Genomic DNA, 20412 nt, shown 5'->3' on the forward strand with positions numbered 1-20412 from the left:
TTAGATCTGGATTACGTCAGTGTGAAAGTCCTTGAATTACAGACATTTATAAACTCTGTGTTCTGTCTGGGTGCTTAATATACTAGTAGAACCTTTCAAAACAACCGGAGTTGAAGATTAATTTTGTTACATTAGGCTCTCTTACTTAGATATGACATTTTGCCAGACATTATTGGATATATGATGCGGTATTTTAAAATTTCACAGTAATAAGCTTACTGTTAAGTTAACACTCGCGCATGTATACATAATTAATGTATAAATTGCCCAAATCAGCAAATAAATTTAATATACTTTCCGGAGCAAAAGCAAGTGAACTCCTGAACCCACAGACAGCATTCATTTTGGGTTCCCCAAAGATCCTCCATTCATTCATCGTCAATGGCTTTAATTTTCTTAACATCTTCCAGGTAGAAACTGAGTCTGTTCTCGGATCTAAGCAGGTGCAGGCGCGGGAAAAAGATCTGCTTCTTTCGGGGCTACCGGCGGTGCCCTGGTGCGCTGGAAGGTGATGGCTCCACTGTTTCCACGTGGTTCTTTTGGAGACACAGAGAACACTAGAAGTTTATTCTTCAGTGAACTAACTTGGCAGCAACTGCTGTCATTGTCTGTCTCTGTGGCGCAATCGGTTAGCGCGTTCGGCTGTTAACCGAAAGGTTGGTGGTTCAAGCCCACCCAGGGACGGAAATGTCACCCGCTTTTGGACCCTAGGATAAACTTACACAGGAAGCGAAGAACCTCAACACTTCAACTTTCTCAATTACTTACTTAGCTTGCGTGTGAAGCCAATGTCCTTCTCCAATCCCCACTTATCTTGCCCCAGCTGTTTTGCTAGCAATTTCGAAAGAGTTGAGCCTTCTGTGTTTTGCTAGCAGTTTCGAAACAGTTGGTTTAAGTGATTAGGGTTGCAATTAGCACAATTTTTACTTGCTCAAGTAAGGTTCTACTAAACTGCTTCATGAAACTCATGTTTTAAAAATATTTACCAACCAAAGCAGGTAAGTACTCATAATCCAAACATAAACCTTTCTCCAAACCTATGTCTGCCTTGCTTTTGTACTTGTATTTCCTACCTTGTGAAATGGGTGTTTCCAGGATCTGGGCCCTTAATCATGCTACTTTCTGCTATTTACCAAGTTTTGGAGAGCCTGTTTTCTAAATATTTGAATATCCACCTTCCTCTCCAGCTTGCTGACATTTACTTACTCATTACTTACGCCTTGAGTTCCTGCATTAACTACCTAGCAGCCTAGGCAATTTCCTGTCTTCAACTGTCCTCTCCCTTCCATCCTCCAAGTAGCTGCCAGAGAGGCTTTCTGAAATGCAAACCTGTTCTGCTTAGGATCCTTTAATGACTTGCAGGGTCACTACAAACCCCTTAGCTTGGAAGGCAATGCCTTTCATGATCTGGCTCCTGAGCACTCTCCTGTCCTTCACTTTCTCTTTAGACTGGAACAGAACCAAACTACTTTTCTGAATCCCTACTTTGGCTTTTGAATCTTTGCCCATGGGCCTTCAGCGTTTCTCCTTTTTGCCTGGCAAACTCCTAGACATTCATCACCACAACACCAAAAATTAAGACTCTTTTTCTGCAGCCCTTTCTTCATTCTCTCATTTATGTTGTTGTTTTTGTTTTTGTTTTTGTTTTTTTTTTTAATTACTAAAATAGAACTTCCTCCAGGGAGTAAGCCTGTGTTGTTCATCTTGATATCTCCAGCACCTAAACTCAAGCTCGGCACATTGTAAGTACTAAATAAATATGAGTCGAATGTTCAATGTTTCCAAATGCCCTTGTCTCATGTCGGAATCTCATCTAATGTTCACATACCAAGCTTGAATTATCTTGGCATAAAGCTCATAGTTGACACAATTAGGCTGACCCTAAACCTCTGCCCAGGCCCTATCTCCTTCCTACCTGTGCCTTCTCTTACCCGCTCCATGCTTTAAAACTACTTCTAATTCCCATTCACCCTCCTATAAAAGTTCCCCTTTGCCCAGTTGTCCCAGCAAAATTTGATAATTCAGCAAGCTAATTCATATGAATTGTGGTGAGATGATTGCAGAGGGGGTAGGGTGAGGTTTCATGAACCCAAGCTAATCCCTGACAGAATTTTGAAAAGACAATGGGAGGGAAAAAGGATATAATTCATGTTTTATCATCATGACTTTTCCATTTTCTCCCTAAGAGTAGCATGCAGGGTCTTGTAAAATGCTTTACTGGAATCAAGAAATGTTCTGTTGAAATGTTCTGTTTCTTCTAAAACAGAGAGATAGCTAAAGCTTTCTTGCATAAACAGTGATTGCCTTCTCCACCTCCACTCCCTTGTTACTGACATGCTGATGGATTTCGAAGATTCATAATTTAACTCAGTAGAGGTTGGTATATTTAATACTGGTTATCCAACATTTGTTTAACAGATGATGTGAACAAAGCTACATCTGAATTAGATACTGAAACGGAAAAGCTGGTTTTATAGTTCCTGCCCCTACTTTCTCTAGTTCTCACTATTGTGGCCAAGAAATGCATCCTCAGCTCCTGCCCATTTCTTCCTGTTCAGTTGTGGCTGACTTTTTTATGCTTTCTCAGTTTGGACGCTGAAATAGCTCTCTTCCCTGAGCTTAATCTGGGACGGTAATGTTACTCTCCTTCCTAAGGGTTTATTCTGTGCTTTCTTTTCTAAATCCTCCGACTCCTATCCCCCTTCCTAGGACCATTCCTACTCATGACATTAAGAGGGTTTATCATTATATACTTGCAGATCATCCCAATTCTGACAGGGGCTCCCCTGAAAAACTTACTTCTGCATCACCTCTGTGATTTTCTTTTATCTTCACCATGGCTCATGTTCTAGGAATACAACCCAGATGGGGGTCTCCTCTGGTCTGTCCGGGACTACCCTGGACTTTTTCAGCCACCTCCTTCATTGGTTCTTTTTTATTATGATTATTATCGAAATGTAGTCTCCTTCATTGGTTCTGCTGTCTCCTCAGATCCCCAGCAGTACTCACAGTCTGTCTAGAAGGAGTTTTACAGGGCCTTGAAGGCAACCAACCCTGCAGCAACAGATGCAGATCACTATCCAGCTGGGTCTCAACCACTAATTCTCTTATCTGCTTATCCATTTATTTAAGAACAATATTTGTATATCAAGGGTCACTTTCAAGTGTCTGTCTTTTGTTCCTTTGCTGTGATGGAATGGTTGGGATAGAGAAAATATCCATGTAGCCCTGAGACTTCTATTCCTGGTAATGCAGCTACTTACTGGGGTTTCACTGTTGGCACTTAAAGATCACAGCCCTTCCTTTCTATAGGAGATCAAGAGAAAACAGAATTGGATAAAGGACCCTCAGCCTAGACTCTGATGTGTCATTTTCCTGCTGATCCCAGAGATACCTGTTGGGAATGATGGTGCTACATAATTTGGAACGAGGTTTAGAGTTGCTGCTTTTATTTCTCTCATTTGTCCTGAGAACCTTGGCTCCATGTGACTTTGGCACCCCTACAGTCCTTCTTTGAGCTTCGAAGGTCTCTCTGCACAGAGAAATACAGCCCTGTATCCACCGCAAACAGGAGTCCCAACAACAGGCAGAGAGCGATTTGGTGCCAAGGTGGAAAGAATAGTGGATTTTCTAGACCTAATAGGAGAAGCAGAGGGACAAGAAAAAATGACATTTGTTAAGGCAGAAATTAGAAATAAACACTGAAATAGCTGAGGTCATGAGTAGGAAGTCTCTCTGACACCTGCTAAGTGACAGATTCTAAAGAATGGTCAGGGAGTCTGGCAGAAATTCATTGCTTCCTCCCACTGGATCTGAGTGCTACATGAGCAAAAGTGTTTTCATGTTTGATAGAGGTATGTGACAGGGAGTGTTGAGCAAGTTAGGTTGTAGCTGGGTTTTGTGTGAAATTGTGAAAGTTGTCAAAGTTTAAGTTGGAGTGAGAACACTATTTCTTAATTCAGTAACTCTCTTGTGTCTCAAAATTAAACCCATAATTTTCATCCCATTAAAGAAAATCTAAAAAAAAAAAGTGAACCGTTGAAATTTGCTGCTTATCGGCAGAAAATTGATAATATTTCTTTATTGAGGCTCAGTAACTAATAATCCAAAATCAAAAGAGGTATAATTTGTTTGTTTGCAATCTCTTAGCCCTTAATATTCTTATTTTAAAGTCATTCCTTGCTGTTGTCTATAAACTGGTAACATTAAAGTGGATTTTTAGTTTAAATTTTTTAACTCTTTTTTTTAAACATTTTTTATTGAGTTATATGTTGTGTAAATTTTTTTCTCTTAATTTTGATTTCATCTCAAGCTTAAAAATATGTTACCAGTAAAGTATAAATAACTCTCATATATTCTTTACCTAGATTTACTAACTGCTTGCATTTTGCCCCCATTCGCTTCATTATTTGCTCTCTCTTTCCCTAACTATTTGAGAGTAATTACTTTCAATTTAAATTTTGATGAAGTTATTTTGTATACAAATTATGGCATTGTTTTGTTAAAATCTCTAAAGATGTGCATCTATCTTGCTGTCTTACTACATGTAAATTGCTTACAGTGTGCGTATTAGTCTGATTACAGGTGGAAGTTTTGTGAAATTAGGAAGTCCGGGAGCACTGCGGTAGAGGATCTCTGACCCTGGAGGATGGCACTACAGAAACTGGAGGTATTTTTCAAGTGACTTAACAGGGTTCAAAATCCTGTCATAGAACATTGGTACCTGTACAATCCTTTCATTTTGGTTAAATATATAGGCTTTGAATCTTTTGTGTGACCTTAGAGACAAATTAATTACCTTCCTTTTTTCCCACCTCAGTTACTTCATCTGTAAAATAGAGTCACTATTACGTATCTCATAATGTTGTGAGGGGTTTCTATGATCACCAAACTAGATGCATATAAAGAAGCATTTAGCACAATATCCAGCACACTGAAAGATGCCGAATAAATGTCAGCTTGTCTTTGTTACAGAAGAGGAAATTGAGCTTCAGAGAGACTAAGTGGCTACAGTCACACAGTTAATTAGTAGCAGAGTCAGAACTCAAGCTCTGGGCTCTTTCTGGAAAAAGTGAGGGGTTACTGCCAGCTTGGCTCTTGACTAAGACTTGAGGCTTGGAGGGGAAAGGAGGGTAGGTAAAGATGGGCCAGCGTGAGGGAGACACATAACATTGTGGGCATGGTTTGAATGAGGTAGGTAAGGACAGGTGTATTTATGGGAGAGAAAATGTGGGTTTTGCTCCTGCTGTCACATTGCAGAGTGAATAACATCTCTGAGTCCCATGTAAAGAAGTCTGGAATAGTCAGCAATCTCCTCCCAACTCATCTTCCCAATATGAATGCAGACTACCCACACAGGGGGCTCTCGGCCCTCTAGGATTGCACATCTCTTACCTTTAACAGTGATGTCCACAGCCTTTGAGGACTCATTTTTATTCCCGATAAGCCCCCTGCAGAAGTAGGAGCCACTGTGTTCAAGTGTTGCTTTTGAAATGTTGAAGTAAGAATTCCAATGATAAAACATCTGCCCTCTGCCATTCCGGAAATATTGGACCTTGTGTACAGGACGGTTCTTCCAGCTGTGGCATCTCAGCCAAATGGGCTCCCCCTCCTTGACCACCCTCTGAGGGGCTTGGAGCAACAGCCAGTCTGAAAGACACAGGAGGCCTCAGCAATCAGTGCAAAGCTCTTATGAAGGGAACGTTCACCACCCAGAACCTAGGGCAAAATGGGAATCTGGAACGGAAGCCATCCTTACAGAACTTTCTTTGGGAAAAAGCCAACTAGGCCCTGCAAGAGAACTCAAGTCACACCAAGAACTTTTTTTCTAATGAGGGAGAGGAACAGAAACACACAAGATTAAAACATAAGGTTAGAGCAGAGGAGCAAAGTGACAAGGCAGGTGAGAAGCAATCTGCAGGGTTCTTAAATGCTACACTTGGCTTTGCTATGACAGGTATTAAGGAGCCACTGTAAGCTCTCCAACAAAGAATAAAAATTGTATTAGAAAATTATTTGTCCAATTAAAGGAAAGGTAGACTTCAGAAGGAAGAGACAGTTGTAGGAATGTTGGCAGACTCTTGTGCCAGTCAAAAAGAAGGTCACTGAGTGGTCACAGGAGTGGCTGCAGAAATAGTGAAGGAAAACTCAATATAAAAGTCAGGGAGGAGAAAGAAAGTCATGCTTGGTATTGCTCATGGCAATTGGTGGTTTCTGAAGGGCCACAGTGTCTCAGTGAGGCCATCTTCATTACTAAGCAAGCTTTTAAGACAGAAAATTTTGTATCACCAAGATACTTGTTCTCACAACTGCCTCGCCAAGTAACCAGACTCCACATCCACAGAGAGAACTTGAAGTCATGGTCAGGAAGTTGACTTGAATAATTAAAAATAATATTGCAGAGAAAATTTAAAATGACATGAGGAAACACTCATGAGATAATGTTAAGTTAAAAAGACAGAATAAAAAATATATATGCACAGAAAAAAAGAAAGACCATGCACTTGAATAGTAACAGGTGTTACATATGTAATCATATATGTATATATAATCTAGTGGCTTTTGGAGGAACATTCTTATTCCAATCCAGCTATCATGGACTCAGTGAATGTCCATATGTACATTCATTCAACAAATACTTTATTGAACACTCCCTCATAGGTTGTAAAGACTGGGGATACCCAGATGACTAAGACACATGATCCCCTATATCAAAGAACCCGTGGTCTAGACGTAGAAACACACATACTCAGAAATAATTACAATACAATGTGTTAAGTGTTACAACAGGCTAGGAACAAAGGACTGCAGGGCCAAAGAGAATGGAACAAAGAAATTTTGCCCAAAGAAGGTAAGGAAGGCTTCTCAGAGAAGGAGATAAGTGAAATGGGTCCTAAAGGATGATCAGGAGTTTGCCTGGTGAAATGAGTGGTCTTGGTGACAGTTTGATACAGTTCTCACTGATTAGACTTTGAAAACCAGTTTCTAGAGACAAGTTTAAGACAAACTAATAACTCTCTGACTTGATTTTTCTATTGCTTCCTGTTGGAAATTCCTCATTTTATGTGGTCATAGGTAGCCATCTCTTACCTAGCATATTAGGCATTCTTCTTATAGCTCTGTAGAGTGAGAACTCTGACAGCTAAGTGACACAGTCAGGCAAAGGGGCCACAAAAGTAGCTTTGGAGGCCTAATTCCATGGAACTCTGCTGTAAGTCCATCTTCATTAGGCCCTCCTTCCCCTCCAAGATTTTTCCATTCACATACATTGTACAGATGGGGCAGCCATGGAGGTAGTCAGGCTTACAAGGTGACACTGCAGGTACCAGGCTATGTGGTGTGATTCCAGGGACACCAGGAGAGATGTCTGCCTCCAAAATACTACCACTACTTGCATCTGATGCCTAGATTACGTTAATACCCAAAGACTTTCATTTCATGATGGACGTGCAGGCTGAACATGTATATATCTGTATTAGGACAGATGGGACATTGCCAAATTTATTCCAAAGTGTGAAGTTGCCTGGGGCATTGATGCAGGAAGAGAGATAGATATGATACAAGATTAGGGATGACTTGGGGGATAGCTTCAGGCATTGTGTGTCTGAAAGTGAGGAGATCGATGTCCTAAAAATGGATTCATTAATTTATTCAATAACTATTATTGAGCATCAGTGTCATGCCCTGACCTTCAGATGACATCATTCATATTGTATATATTCTGTGTGATTGTTGATTCCTGGAGCTGTGCAGTGCAGCAGCCCTGGATCTAGTGTATGCCAGGCTTTGACAATTTTACCTGAGACCTACTTGTAACTAGGACTACAATTCTGATATCATTCATTGGGACCACAGATCATCTCATCTTAGTTTTAACCCCCAGGAACATTAACCTCTGGCTCTTCCCAAGTCTTTCAGGGTCTTTTGTTTTACCCATTATTGATGATTTCCCTCTTCGCCTTCACCTACTCACCTACGTGGACTTCCAGGTGCACTGGGTCACTGAGTGCAGAGAGGCCTGTCTGACACTTGTATTCTCCACTGTCTTCAACTTTGGCTTCTATGGTGAAACTGGAGGCCTGGTTTGAGATGAAGCTCCCATTGTGCCACCACTTTGTGGAACTGTCTCCAAGAGCGTAGTCCCCCTGACACTTCAGAGTCACAGTGTCATCCTGGAGTACCCGGTCCCACTGAGGATCTAGGAGCACCACAGCCTTTGGGAGATCTGCTGAGGAGTCAAGAGAATGTAGAGAAGGGCAGGGGAATGAGCTGGTCCCACACTGGCATTCCCAGGGAGGCTCAAAGCCCATTGCAAACCCAGGGTTGGCAACTCTGCCTTAGTATGGGACTCTGTCTGAGTATCTTGGCTTGAAGACACTTGGCTCCATTCTTGGCCTCTCTTTATCTTGAGGAAAATTGACCAGAAGAGCATAAGGTCAAGCCCCATTGTGTTGGGTCAAGCCCCATCCCTGGCAACCCCACATCAGCAGTTTTCCATGCAATAAACATTCCCGAACACCCTGTGGCTATTACACATTTATGTGCCTCTCTTGATCAGTCTAAAACCATAATGCAAACTCACCAGCTTGAGTGCCAGCTGAAACTGTAAGAAAAAAGAGTGAAACAAATATTGAGTAGAAGCAGAGATCAAGGTGACTGGAGTGTGGACTGAGATTAAACTCCCCTGCCTACCTCTGCCCTGGGAGGCTAGTAATCCTAAGAATCAAGATAAATGTAGTGAATTGTTCTCCCCTTGCCTGCTCTCTGGTCTGCAATGTCTGGGCCTCCTACTCCACGGTCCCCCCAACTCCCTGTTTTCAACACCATTCTCTTACTCCTTGGTCCCTGTTCAAACTCCCAAATTAAAGGTACAGATTGAATATCCCTGAATCAAGTCATAGACACAACCTCAACCCAAGTCCCCTGGAAAAGGTAGAAATTAAAAGTCTTAGAGGGGAGCACCGGAATGTCAGAATGGGAGAGACAGACCTTAAGGACCATCTAGTCCATACTCTTCAATTTATGACGAAACTGAGACCTCATGTTCCCCTTCACCTCCTGATTATGCTCTCAAATCAGAGCCAGCATTCTCCACATCTCTAACCCCCAAAGCTTTGTCCTAGGAGCTAAATCTAAGTCTACAGATGTGGTGAGGGGCCCTATTCCTTGGTAGGAGACCCACCCTTGCCTTGGAAAAGGATCTCTGCTGAACCCAGGGCATCTTGAGCTTCTCTCCCAGCCAGGGTGAATCTGACTTACCCAGAAGCAGCAGAGCTGTTGGTAGTAGCAGCTGCCACATGCTGTGTGTTAGAGCGGACAAGTCACCACTGATATCCGGAGCACTACAGGGACCTAGCTGACTTGAAGAGAGGAAGTAACAGCCTTTATCCCAACCCCTCAGCCCATTACTTCATCGGTTTCCCTTTCCGGGAACATCATCTGACTCTTGAATCTGAACTCTGCCATATGAGCCCTCACTTCTCAGGTGGATCCACCCAGTGCCACGACCAAGACAACATGACCCTGGGAATGAGACTCGCAAGGGAGAGCATTCCCCAAGGGGTCTTTTGTTCTACCTCAGAACTTCTCACTCTCCTGCTTGGCCCAGACCCAGCTCCCTCCAGCCAGGGCTTGTCTACAGAAAGTAGTCATTTAAATCTTTAGACCATTAGATGTGTCTCTCACCCCAGTATTATCTCCACCAACATTTTCTTTCAAAATTCAAAATGCTTAGGATCTATAATCCACAGGAGCTACTAACTTCTTAGTGTGAATTTGATCATGAGATTTGCATCCCCTGCTGAAAGAAACACAAGTAGTGGGAGGCAAGTGGGCTCTGGGAGGAAGAGATACCATCGAAAAGTTGGAAGGAACACAAAAAGGGTAGAGGAAGGAAGAGGGCAAGGTGAGGCAAGGACGGGAGATCTTCACCTTCACCCCAGTGTTACCAGGACTGTGCTGGGCCACAGTAGTTCAGGTTAGCTTGGGCCCCTTAGGGACCCCCTGGGCCCAAGCTGGTCTGTGAGCCTTGCAGCCTGGGTTCCAGGACTCCTTACCAGAAGAGATGGAGGTGCAGGGTCAGGAAGTGGTAAGATTGCTAACCTCTTCTCCTTTTTCTAAATACCTCCTGACAGTACATACACACCCATTCCCTCCCCCTGCCCTTTGTTTGCTCTTACATCAGCCCAGGTCTTAGAAAATCACATACTTAAAAAATTTTTTTTAATTTTAGGGGTAGATAATTAAGCTTACTTATTTATTTCTAGAGGAGGTACTGGGGATTGAACCCAAGACCTTGTGTATGCTGAACATGTGCTCTACCACTTGAATTATACTCTCCCCTACTACAGACAGAAATCAAATGGCAGTTCTCGGCCATGTCACTCTCGCGGCAGGTTCCTAGACATCTGGGACAACTCTCACTTGGAAAAGCCTTGGAAACGCCCAGGAGACAAGCAGCAGACAGATGTGGCCAAGTGATATTTGAAGGCAGAGGCTGACACACTGCTTTGGATCGATTCCCTTTTCCTTTCCAGAGTCATATAAAAACCACTTCAATTCGAAGAAACAAGTTTCGATTTTTGTTTTGTTTTGCTCCTCTGTAGAGTTCATCAATCCTCCCCCATTCCCATCCTCCCCACCCTCCATCAGCTGTTCCTGCAGCAGCCCCTCCCCGACAGGCCCTTGGAACAGATGTCTGATTAGAAAGCACAATGGAAACCAACCAAGCAGCCATTCTAGTGTTTCGTCTCAAGTAATTTATTTACATCTTGCAAAATCCAGAATAGTATCCGAAAACCTCAGGCTCCAGCCTGTAGCACTTCAGTTTATCTGGGAAAACGGAAGCAGAAAGAGTGCCTTCAGGGCTTTCTGTGGCTTCTGAGGCGAAACGTGGCTGTCCTCGGCCCTCTCTGTTGTTCATTATTACCAAAGTGATTTCTGCCATATAATGTGGTGCAAGGCATTCACTTTAGCTTTCCTTCTTTGAGGCTTTATTTCCTTCTTGACGCATCTTCCGTCTGTGGACTTCAGATGGAGGGAGGAATTGTCGACTGCAGAGAGGACAGGCTAGACAAATAGAAGAGAAGGGAGAACACTGGAGGATTGCAAAAGAGTGGGAAACATCCTGCAGGTTTTCATGAAGCACTTATTGAATCATCCTCAGATTGAGTGTTGTTGGGGTGATGAGGGTTAATTTTACAGAGATAGGTAAAATGGAATTTTTTTAAAGAAAATGGGCTTGGCGTATCTTGTACTGGAGTGTTTGCCTTCATGCTTGATTTTTTTTTTCTTTTTCCCTTCATTCTTTTCTTTACTCCCTCCTTTCTTCTCTTCCCTCATGTTGAAATGACAGCCACAGCATGAGGGTCTGAGATTACAGAGGTTGATCAGTTGATCAGTTATCATCCCCTGGGATTTATAGTTTCTTAGAGGGAGACTACCCGATAAGCATGTGAAGTGCTAAAGGGACTATGAGAGAGTTTGTGAAAATCTGTGTGTGCACAAAGAAGGCAGTGGCTATATTTATCTGGGGGAGGAGTCCACGTGGAAGAGAGAACACTTTAATTGGATCACAAGAGATAATTGTATGTTCAGCAGGAAGGCTTTGGGAAGAAATAGACATTTCAGGGAAAAGGAGCAGCCTGAGCAAAGACTTGGTGTGAAATAGGCTGGCATGTTTGCAGAGCTGGATATAGCACCACAAGATTCCAGAAGACTACAAAGGAGAAGCACAAGCTCCTAAAGGGTCAAGAGGGCTGGATTTAAGATGAGTCTGGTACGGAATCCGAACTTTAGTACTTACTTAACCTGTCTAGGTCTCAGTTTCCCTATCTGTAAAATAGGACTAACAAAAATGGTACTAACTCCAAGGAGTTCTTGTGAGGCTTAAATGAAATAATGCATATGAAGTTGTTGATTCCATATCTGGAACCACACCTGCTGATGACTATTAGAAGTGCAATAAATAGAAGTGAGGGTGTCCCTGGTTTTCTGACTTAAGTTTTGACACTCCCATCTCCTGTACTCCTTTAGGAGCTTGTGTTTCTCTTCTGTAGTACTCCTCATATTTATGGACTTTTAGGTCTTTGAGGTCAGGGAATCTGTTCCTCTTGTTCATCACTGTATCACCAGTATTTAGCACAGTGCCTGGAAAGGACTAGGCACTCAATATTTATCAGGTGATCACGAGGGACTCTTTATGTCATGGTGAACAGTTTGTGCTTTCTTGAACTGCTATCAGGGTAATTTTTGCAAAATGTAAAATGATCATCAAGTTTTTAAGCTGTGGAATGGCATAGTCCAAGAAATAAGTTGGAGGAGAGAGAGATTGAAGGTGGAGGGAAAATTTGGGAAGTTATTTTAACAGTCTAGCTGAGAGATAGGAGATTCTCTATTAAAGAAGTGAAAATGCAATGGAAACAGTTAGGAGAGATGTTAAGAAGGTAAAATGGACAGGATTTGGATGAGTGATTGGCTATGAGAAGTGATGAAGTAGGAGGGGGTAGGTAATGCTCAGCTTTCTGATTTGGGTGGTCAGGAGAATGGTGACATATGTTATGGATGTCAGAAATAAAAACGAACAGGCTTTCAGAGAGGGAGATAATGATCTCAGCTTTGACATTATTGAGTTGGAGGTTGGTGGTGATTTTAGGTGGCGATGCCAAGTAGGCAGTTGGACATATGGCTCTGGAACTCAGAAGACAGTTCTGGATGAAACAAAATTTAGAAAGCACCAACATGGTTGATGTTTAAACTTTTGATAAAAGCTTTAGGCCCTCCCCAAAAGAAAATGCAAATATGCACACCATTTTCCTTGCAATTTAAGAAACTCCATGTGAAACCCATCCAGAGATTCTAGGTTAAGATGAAGTATGAATAAGATCTCTCTGACTTTAAGCATATTGAGTGAGAAAAAGGGGAACAGTGAAGGAAAAGAAAGAGAGGAATGTCAGGGGAAGAGGAGAGGATCAGTGACAGAAACTTAGCACTCAGCAATTTTGACAGTGTATAAAGGAAGAATAGCTGACAAAGGAGATCGGGTAGGGGAGGCTAAGGAAGAGAGGAGAACAGGGCAGCTTAGGGAGGACTGATCTTTAAGGAGGGAGAAGTCAATGGTATAAAATGCTGAAGAAAATTCCAAGGAAGTTCTTTCAATGTGGCGATCTAGGACCTATTCATGACCTTTGTCATTTCAAGGGCTGGGGTTGAAGAACAGAAGCTTGATAACTTTTGGTTGAAGATTGAATAGAAATGAAAAAGTGTTTTAATGAATTGAAGAATCTCTACTATAGAAGCATGTTGTCCTGGCTGTTCAGGATCCAGTTCCCTCCCACTTCTTATTCACATCTCATTCTCCCTCGGGGAAGCCCCAGTGTGAGGAGTCTTAGCACAAAGTGGTGATTGCTTTTTACTACAGAAACCAAAGGGGTCCAGATTTTCCTTTTTCCCACCTTGGCCTGGTGTTACGGGCTACACTGTGCCTCCCCCAAATGTATATGTTGAAGCGCTAACACCCAGTACCTCAAAATGTGACCAGATTTGGAGACAGGGCCTTTAAAGGAGTTATTAAGTTAAAATGAGGTCATTATGGTGGACTGGGAATACTTATAAAAAGAGATTAGCACACAGAAATGTGTAGATGGAAAACCATGTGAAGACACAAGGAGAAAATGGCTATCTCTAAGCCAAGGAGAGTAGTCTCAGAAAACAAAAACACAAAAAACCCCCAACCCTGATGACACCTTGATCTCTGACTTCTAGCTTGCAGAACTGTGAGAAAATAAATTTCTGTGGTTTAAGCTCCTCAGTCTGTGGTGCTTTGTTATGGCAACCTGAACTGATTAATACAGAAAGTCAAAGAGCAGGCGTGTGACCTAGGCTTGGCCAATTTGTATTTTCTGGGATGTCAAATTCTGTATAAGTAACATGTATGCATTTATAAGGGAGAGGGATCGTTAAATCCCAGTTACCACAGCAGTGGGATAGACTGACCTGCCTCCAATTTCCATCTAATAAATTTTTTTTTTTCTGAAAATTTTACTCTTTTTAAACTTTACTTTTTTTTAAACTTTACTTTTTAAAAAAAAATTTAGATTCTGATACAGTTGCTTATAATCAAGAGACCTGAGTGACACAGTAAGAAATGAGAATCAGAAGATGTTAAGTAGAGGGGATCAAGGAAAGAAAGGGAGATTTTGTTTTGTTTTGTTTCTTTTTTATTTTATTTTATTTATTTTTAATTTTTAAACTTTTTTTTATTGAGTTATAGTCATTTTATAATGTCGTGTCAAATTCCAGTGTAGAGCACAATTTTTTAGTTATACACACATATATTCATTGTCACGTTCTTTTTTGCTGTGAGCCACCACAAGATCTTGTATGTATTTCCCTGTGCTATACAGTATAATCTTGTTTATCTATTCTACATTTTGAAATCCCAGTCTGTCCTTTCCCACCCCTCACCCTCTTGGCAACCACAAGTTTGTATTCTATGTCTATGAGTCTGTTTCTGTTTTGTATTTATGTTTTTTTTTTTAATTAGATTCCACATATGAGCCATCTCATATGGTATTTTTAGATTTTGTTTTGTTTTAAGTGAAAGATTTGAACTTGCTCACAGGTCTTTGGGAAGACGTCAGTAGAATGGGAGAAGTTGGATTCATGACAAGAAGGGAAAACCTGATGAAGCAAGTGTAGATCTTCAAGGCATGGGAATAAAACATGGGTGGAGACTTGGTTCTGAACTGGTTATGCAACATCTCTCCCTCTGAGCTATAAGGAGGTGGTGAGGAATATGCATATGCAAATCAGTTTTCAGATATTGAGTAAGAATGTTGAAGTACTTTATATCTGATTGCCCTGATTTCCTGGGTCAGGAGTCAGTCATTTACTGAAAAAAGAGGAGGTGATAGTAGGAGACTTAAGGGTACCAGAGGAGGTTTAGAATGGTCATTATGGTGAATAGGAGAAGGAGCTGACAGTTTACATGTAAAAGGATTGCCAAGCAATGCCAAGGGCCCAGCAGGGGTTGAAGGTTATGGATTTGTGGCCAGGCCAGTCCTCAGTGTTGGTAACTTTTCTTCAGCAGTGGTCAGGCCAACTATTCTCTGACTAGCTTGCTGAGTGCAGTCCTAAGCAGGAGCTCAGCTGGTTATGTGTTATGGGAAGGATACTGTTTGAGGAGGAAGGAAATTCAGGTTTTGGTTTCAGTTTGACAGAGACTAGCTGTCTAGCCACTTCTCTTTTCTAAACCTCTGTTTCCTCATCTGTAAGTGAGGTAATTGAGCCAGATTTTGTCTAGTTCTTTCCATCTTAAATATTCTATAGTTTTGAATGCTGGCTCCCATCTGTAATTTCTAGACATTGCAGAAAGTAGTAAACTTTGTCTTCTAAAAAATCCTAATAAAGGCCATTGGACTATTTTGGAGACCCCAAGGAATTTTCTAGCAGAGCTAGCAAATTAATAGTTCTAATTAAAAGTTAATTATAAGAATTGAACTCATGCTTTCTTTCTCTTCCATGCAAACTAGTCAGAATTTACTAGGAAAATAAGGGTGACATAAAAAAAACCTTAGTTTTGAAAAGGAAATGGAAATACTGTTTTGTTTTGTTTTTTATTAGTGCCATCCCTTCATCAGTGGGAGTATAAGAAGAGCTCAGAACCATTCCTAGAGATTCATTCTTGTTCCTCTCACCTATGCTTTGTGTCAATGCTTTAAACAATTTTCTGTTTGAAAATACACACATGACCTGTAATATATTCATACTATAAATAAGTGAAACAATTCGGAAGTAAATAAAGTAAACGTGATATTCCTTTCCCCAGTTTCACTCCTCAGGGGGAAGTTTGTCATCCTTCCAGAACTTACCCTATACATTCATATTCATGTAAACACACATCTACTCATACAGATTTATATTTTGTTCATTTTTGTTGTTTTTGTTTACATATTATGTTATGTGATTATTCTGCAACTTGATTTTTTAAAACAATAATTCCACATACACATAGGGACACAAATGCACACACCACTCAGTATTTTCACATTTTTACTTGAAGAAAAAACATTAAAAAATATTTGTCTTTGAGGAACGTGTGGAAAGGAAGAGATGGTGTTAATCCTTTGACTTTCTTGTGTCCTTAAAAGATTCATTATCAGCATTAGAACAGGGCTTTCTCCTATACAGAGGTTGCCTACTTCACAGCCACTTCTCCATTTGCTCCTTGCTACCGAACATGATTTTGTTCAGATATATGGTGGCCATGAGCTTTAGGGAAGGCTAGACCTTTCCCCAGCCCCAGGAGGTGATTTTTGGTTCATCTAAGTCAGCAGTCCCCAAATTTGTGTTGTATCAGAATCAATGGAAGGCTTGTTAAAGTACAGATTAGTGGGCCTCACTCAGATTTTCTGATTCTGGTGGGGCCCCAGAATTTGCATTTCTAACAGATTAGGATATTGATGGTGCTGGTCACATTTTGAGAACCAAGTCCCTTGTCAGTGATTGACTCAGGACTGAACATGTGCTTCAGTTTTTGACAATGAGACTTCAGGAGCAATCTGCTAGGGGGAAATTCTGGGGCACAAGAAGTAATGAACTCTCTGTCAGTCTTTAAACATGGTAATGTATAAGGATGTGATGCTAGAAGCTGCTGCACCATCTTGCTTCCAAGAGGGAAATGACAGCAAAGCAAAGAGAGGGAAGTATCTGGTCTACTGATGACATAATTGAGTTATAGATAAACCAACCCTGTAACTGCACTATCTTCAGACAACTTGATATGTAGAATAGCAAAATAGTTCTTGTTGTTTAAGCCATCTGAGAGGAATTTTCTGGTACCTGCTGCAGAAAGTCACGTAAATGATACTTACACCTCTCTCACAGCCCAGGGAGACTCCTGGTGATATAGTTGCAAAGAAATTTACCTAAAGCCAGATTTTGAACATTTTTAGGTTGTTTCTAATTTTCATTATTTCTAACAATGCTGCAAAGAGCAACACTATTTTTTAAAATATATTTTGGCACATTTCCAAAGGCCATTTTCCCAGAAGTGAAATTACAATGTCATAGGTATGCATGTTTCTTACCTTTTGATAGTATTTCCACATTTCTTTCCAAAACAATTGTTTTAATTTACACTACATTCAGAAATCTATGTGAATGCACTTAATCACATTCTTTTTCTTGTCTTAGGTAGTTTAGTACATGAGAAATGGGGTCTTGTCATTTTAATTTGCATTTCTTTGATTACTAGTTTTTGAACATTTCCCATGTGTTTGTTTATTAGTTGCATTTCCTCTTTCGTATTTCTAATAAGTGGAAAGCATTTACCACAGTGTCTGTCACACTTAGCCATTTACTATTGTTTAACCAAATGTTTTTGGGTTTCTCTGTTGATATCCCTGCCCTTGCCTGTTTATCACGACTCTGTATTTTTCTCACTAATTGTTTTTATACTAAAAAATACCTCTTCTGGGGAGATGTAATTAAACAAATTTTTTTTCCACTTTGCAATTACTTGTTTATTTTGGGTTGATTTCAGTTTTGCATTATTCAGAAATTTAAAATTTTTGTGAGTGTCTCTTCCTTTGTATTTTTTGCTAAGTTTAGAAATCTTTCTTTCTTTGGAGAATTTGATTAAGATTCAGTGCTATTGTATTCTAGTTTTCTTAGCATGATTTTCCGGTTCACACTATGGCCCTTATGAAATATATTTGTCTGTATTCTGAGAGACGTTGTCTACCTAATAACTTGCCTAATTGATACTTCCAAGTTCCTGCCTCTTAGCTCCCTACTTAAAACAAATTGTTTAAAATTAGCATAAAACTACGGACTAATTAGCTCATGATTTAAGATTAAGACTCTATCCCTCCAAATTGGATTATATGCTCTTTAAATATTAAAAAAAAAAATGGTAAAAAACCCCTGCAACATTAAATTTACTTTCTTAACCATTTTTAAAAGTATACAATTCAGGAATGTTAAGTCTATATCACATTGCTCTGCAACAGCTCTCTAGAACTTCTTTATCTTGCAAAACTGAAACTCTATACCCATTAAACACTAATTCTCCCTCTCCCCTCTTCCAAGACCTTGGCAACCACATTTGTTCTTTCTGTTTCTATGGTTTTGACTACTTTAGATACTTCTTATGAACAGAATCATATTTGTTCTTTTGTAACTGGCTTATTTTGCATAGTATGATGTCCTTGAGGCTCATTCATGTTATAGCATGTGAGAAGATTTCTCTCTTTTTAAAGGCTGTATAATATTCTATTGTATTAATGTTACATTTTCTTTATCTATTCATCTTTTGATGAACATTTGAGTTGTTTCCATATCTTGGCTACTGTAAATAATGCTGCAATGAACATGGGAGTTCATATATCTCTTCAAAATCTTGCTTTGAATTCTTTTGTATATATACCCAGGAGTGGAATTGCTGGATTGTATATAGTTCTATTGTCAATTTTTTGAAAAACCTCCATACTGTTTCCATAAAGACTGCACCATTTTACATTCCCACCGACAGTGCACAAAGGTTCCAATTTCTCCTCATCCTTGCCAACACTTGTTATTTTCTATTCTTTAGATAGTGACCAACCTAATAAGTGTGATGTAATATCTCATTGTGGTTTTGATTTGTATTTATCTAATTATTAGCAATGTTGAACATCTTTTAATATACTTGTTGGCTATTTTTATATCTTCTTTGGAGAATTGTCTATTCTTTTGCATGTTTTTAAATTGGGTAATTAATTTTTTTGATTACTGAGTTGTAAAAATGTAGCTTTCTACTTTTTAATTTTCCTTAGAAAATATATCAAAGAGGTGATATAGAAATGTAAAGTGCTTGTTCTTTTTTTTTTTTTTTTTCCATATTACCAACTTTTTTTCCAGATACTCTTTCCTTCTGGTTAGGATTTAAATTTAATACAGAAGCACCTTTGGATAGAAATAGCTAAACATTCTCAAGCCCTTCAACCTTAGAAAGGCAGCACAGGCTTCCCAGAGGAGGCAATGTTTACACTGAGATCAAAAAGACTTCCCCAGATTTGAGTTCCTTGTAGCTTGAGCATAAGGAGATTAGTGTAGCAAGATGAAACTGAAAAAGAGTAAGTGGGTCTTTGTACCACAATGCCTTGCAGACTACCTTAAGGAGTTTGGACTTTATTCTGAAGGCATGGGCATCCATCGAATTATTTTAAGTAGGAAAGATTATTTTAATCCAATTTGTACTTCAAGAAGATTACTCTGGTTGTAGCTTATAAGCAGCTTGGAGGGAGTAAGACTGGGAGCAGAAAGATGAGTTAGGCTCTTGCAAAAGTCCTGGTGGCAGATGAAGATGGCTTGGGACTAAGGTAATGGTGGTGGAGTTTGGGTATTTAGCAAGGAGAACTGGCAAAATTAGTTGTGGATTATGAAAGAGAGTAAGGAAACCACAGAGAGATCTAGATTTCTGGCTTATGTGGTGCCAGTCCCTGAAATATTATGGGAAGAAGTTTAGCTGGGATGGAGTGAGGAGCTGTGATCAGCTCAGGTGTGGATATTTTCTGAGTTTGAGGTGCCTATAGGACATACCAGTGGAGTGGTCAGGATCAGTTGGCTGTCTGGAAGGAGAGGTATGGGCTAGAACTTGAGACATGGACTCAAGTCCAAGCTGAATTGTGCTTTAGGGAATTAACTGGAAGACATAGAATTGATTCCTTTATTTGTTGAGGCCTTGGGGGTAGGTCTATTTCCAGTGACAAGAGGATAATTTTTAATCACTTAGAACCTCATTTATAGTTCTTCAAATGTTCTTATTGAATATTTACTTGCTATTGAGTAGGGCAGCTTCAGTCTTCTTCAGAAACAGTTTCCATCAACTCTCAGCAACTTTGGCTTAACACAGTGTTCCTACTCTTCTGAATCTTTACCCTTGCTGGAGACCATGCAGTTGATACAGTTCAAGGACAAAGCAAGCTGGAGGGGGAGGCTGTAAGCCATTTGAGTTGCAGATCTTAGACGTTGGGATCTAATTCCACTTCAAATTATGCCTTAACATTAAGGGCCTAAAGCCAGAGTGCAAATTAATGAAAACAAGACTTTGATGCTACTGTCTGAGTCAAGAGTCACTCAAGCAGAAGAGCAGAGCAAGGGGTTTAAAAAAGAGCATCCTTGCTCCCATTTGCTGGGTGTTTCTTATGTTAAACCACTCAGATCTTAAGTTTTCTTGAAAACTGGTTATCTGTGTCCTGCAGCTGAGAATTGCCTTGCCTTGACCACTTTGTTTCAACAGAGGACAGTAGAGAGCAGCAAACAGCCTGCTTTTCTAAGCCCAGGGGGAAAAAAAAATTAGAGAAAGTCATTCTACAACATTATTCCAATGTCAAGTTACCCAAAATACAGCACATCATGCTTCACGTGTTT

At 40.3% G+C, this 20412-nt stretch overlaps 1 protein-coding gene, 1 long non-coding RNA gene and 1 other non-coding gene across 4 annotated transcripts; 2 read left to right on the forward strand and 1 right to left on the reverse strand.

Annotated features, from left to right (window-relative positions):
* The first annotated feature begins 610 nt into the window (after positions 1–610).
* On the forward strand, positions 611–684 carry TRNAN-GUU (transfer RNA asparagine (anticodon GUU)). The gene has a single exon. It is a non-coding gene; the product is annotated as a tRNA-Asn (tRNA).
* Positions 685–1602: 918 nt separating this feature from the next.
* Positions 1603–10561, forward strand: LOC123616536 (uncharacterized). Its single transcript, XR_006724538.2, has 3 exons — positions 1603–1742; positions 4574–4669; positions 10395–10561. It is a non-coding gene; the product is annotated as an uncharacterized LOC123616536 (long non-coding RNA).
* On the reverse strand, positions 3433–9395 carry LOC105068022 (low affinity immunoglobulin gamma Fc region receptor III-A). 2 transcript variants are annotated; one of them, XM_010953749.3, is made up of 5 exons: positions 9259–9395; positions 8582–8602; positions 7973–8224; positions 5395–5649; positions 3433–3636 (listed from the first exon to the last, which is right to left on the reverse strand). In XM_010953749.3, the coding sequence occupies exons 1-5, from the start codon at positions 9296–9298 to the stop codon at positions 3458–3460; spliced, it is 747 nt and encodes a 248-aa protein (XP_010952051.1). In that variant the 5' UTR covers positions 9299–9395; the 3' UTR covers positions 3433–3457. The 2 variants fall into 2 exon arrangements, with proteins under 2 accessions (XP_010952051.1, XP_010952050.1); XM_010953748.3 differs by having other exon boundaries at positions 7973–8227; positions 9259–9384.
* Positions 10562–20412: the final 9851 nt, after the last annotated feature.

The sequence above is a fragment of the Camelus bactrianus genome, chromosome 21 (assembly GCF_048773025.1).
Source record: "Camelus bactrianus isolate YW-2024 breed Bactrian camel chromosome 21, ASM4877302v1, whole genome shotgun sequence".
Lineage (NCBI taxonomy): Eukaryota > Metazoa > Chordata > Mammalia > Artiodactyla > Camelidae > Camelus > Camelus bactrianus.

Bases quoted from the DNA above. Each gene is read 5' to 3' on its own strand.
- LOC105068022 (XM_010953748.3), bottom strand. From the start codon at position 9,298: ATGTGGCAGCTGCTACTACCAACAGCTCTGCTGCTTCTGG. The intron at 5,650-7,972 runs GTGAGTAGGTGA...TGTGTCTTTCAG, and splicing joins GCACCTGGAAGTCCACGTAG to ACTGGCTGTTGCTCCAAGCC. The intron at 3,637-5,394 runs GTAAGAGATGTG...TTCTCCTATTAG, and splicing joins TGTGGACATCACTGTTAAAG to GTCTAGAAAATCCACTATTC.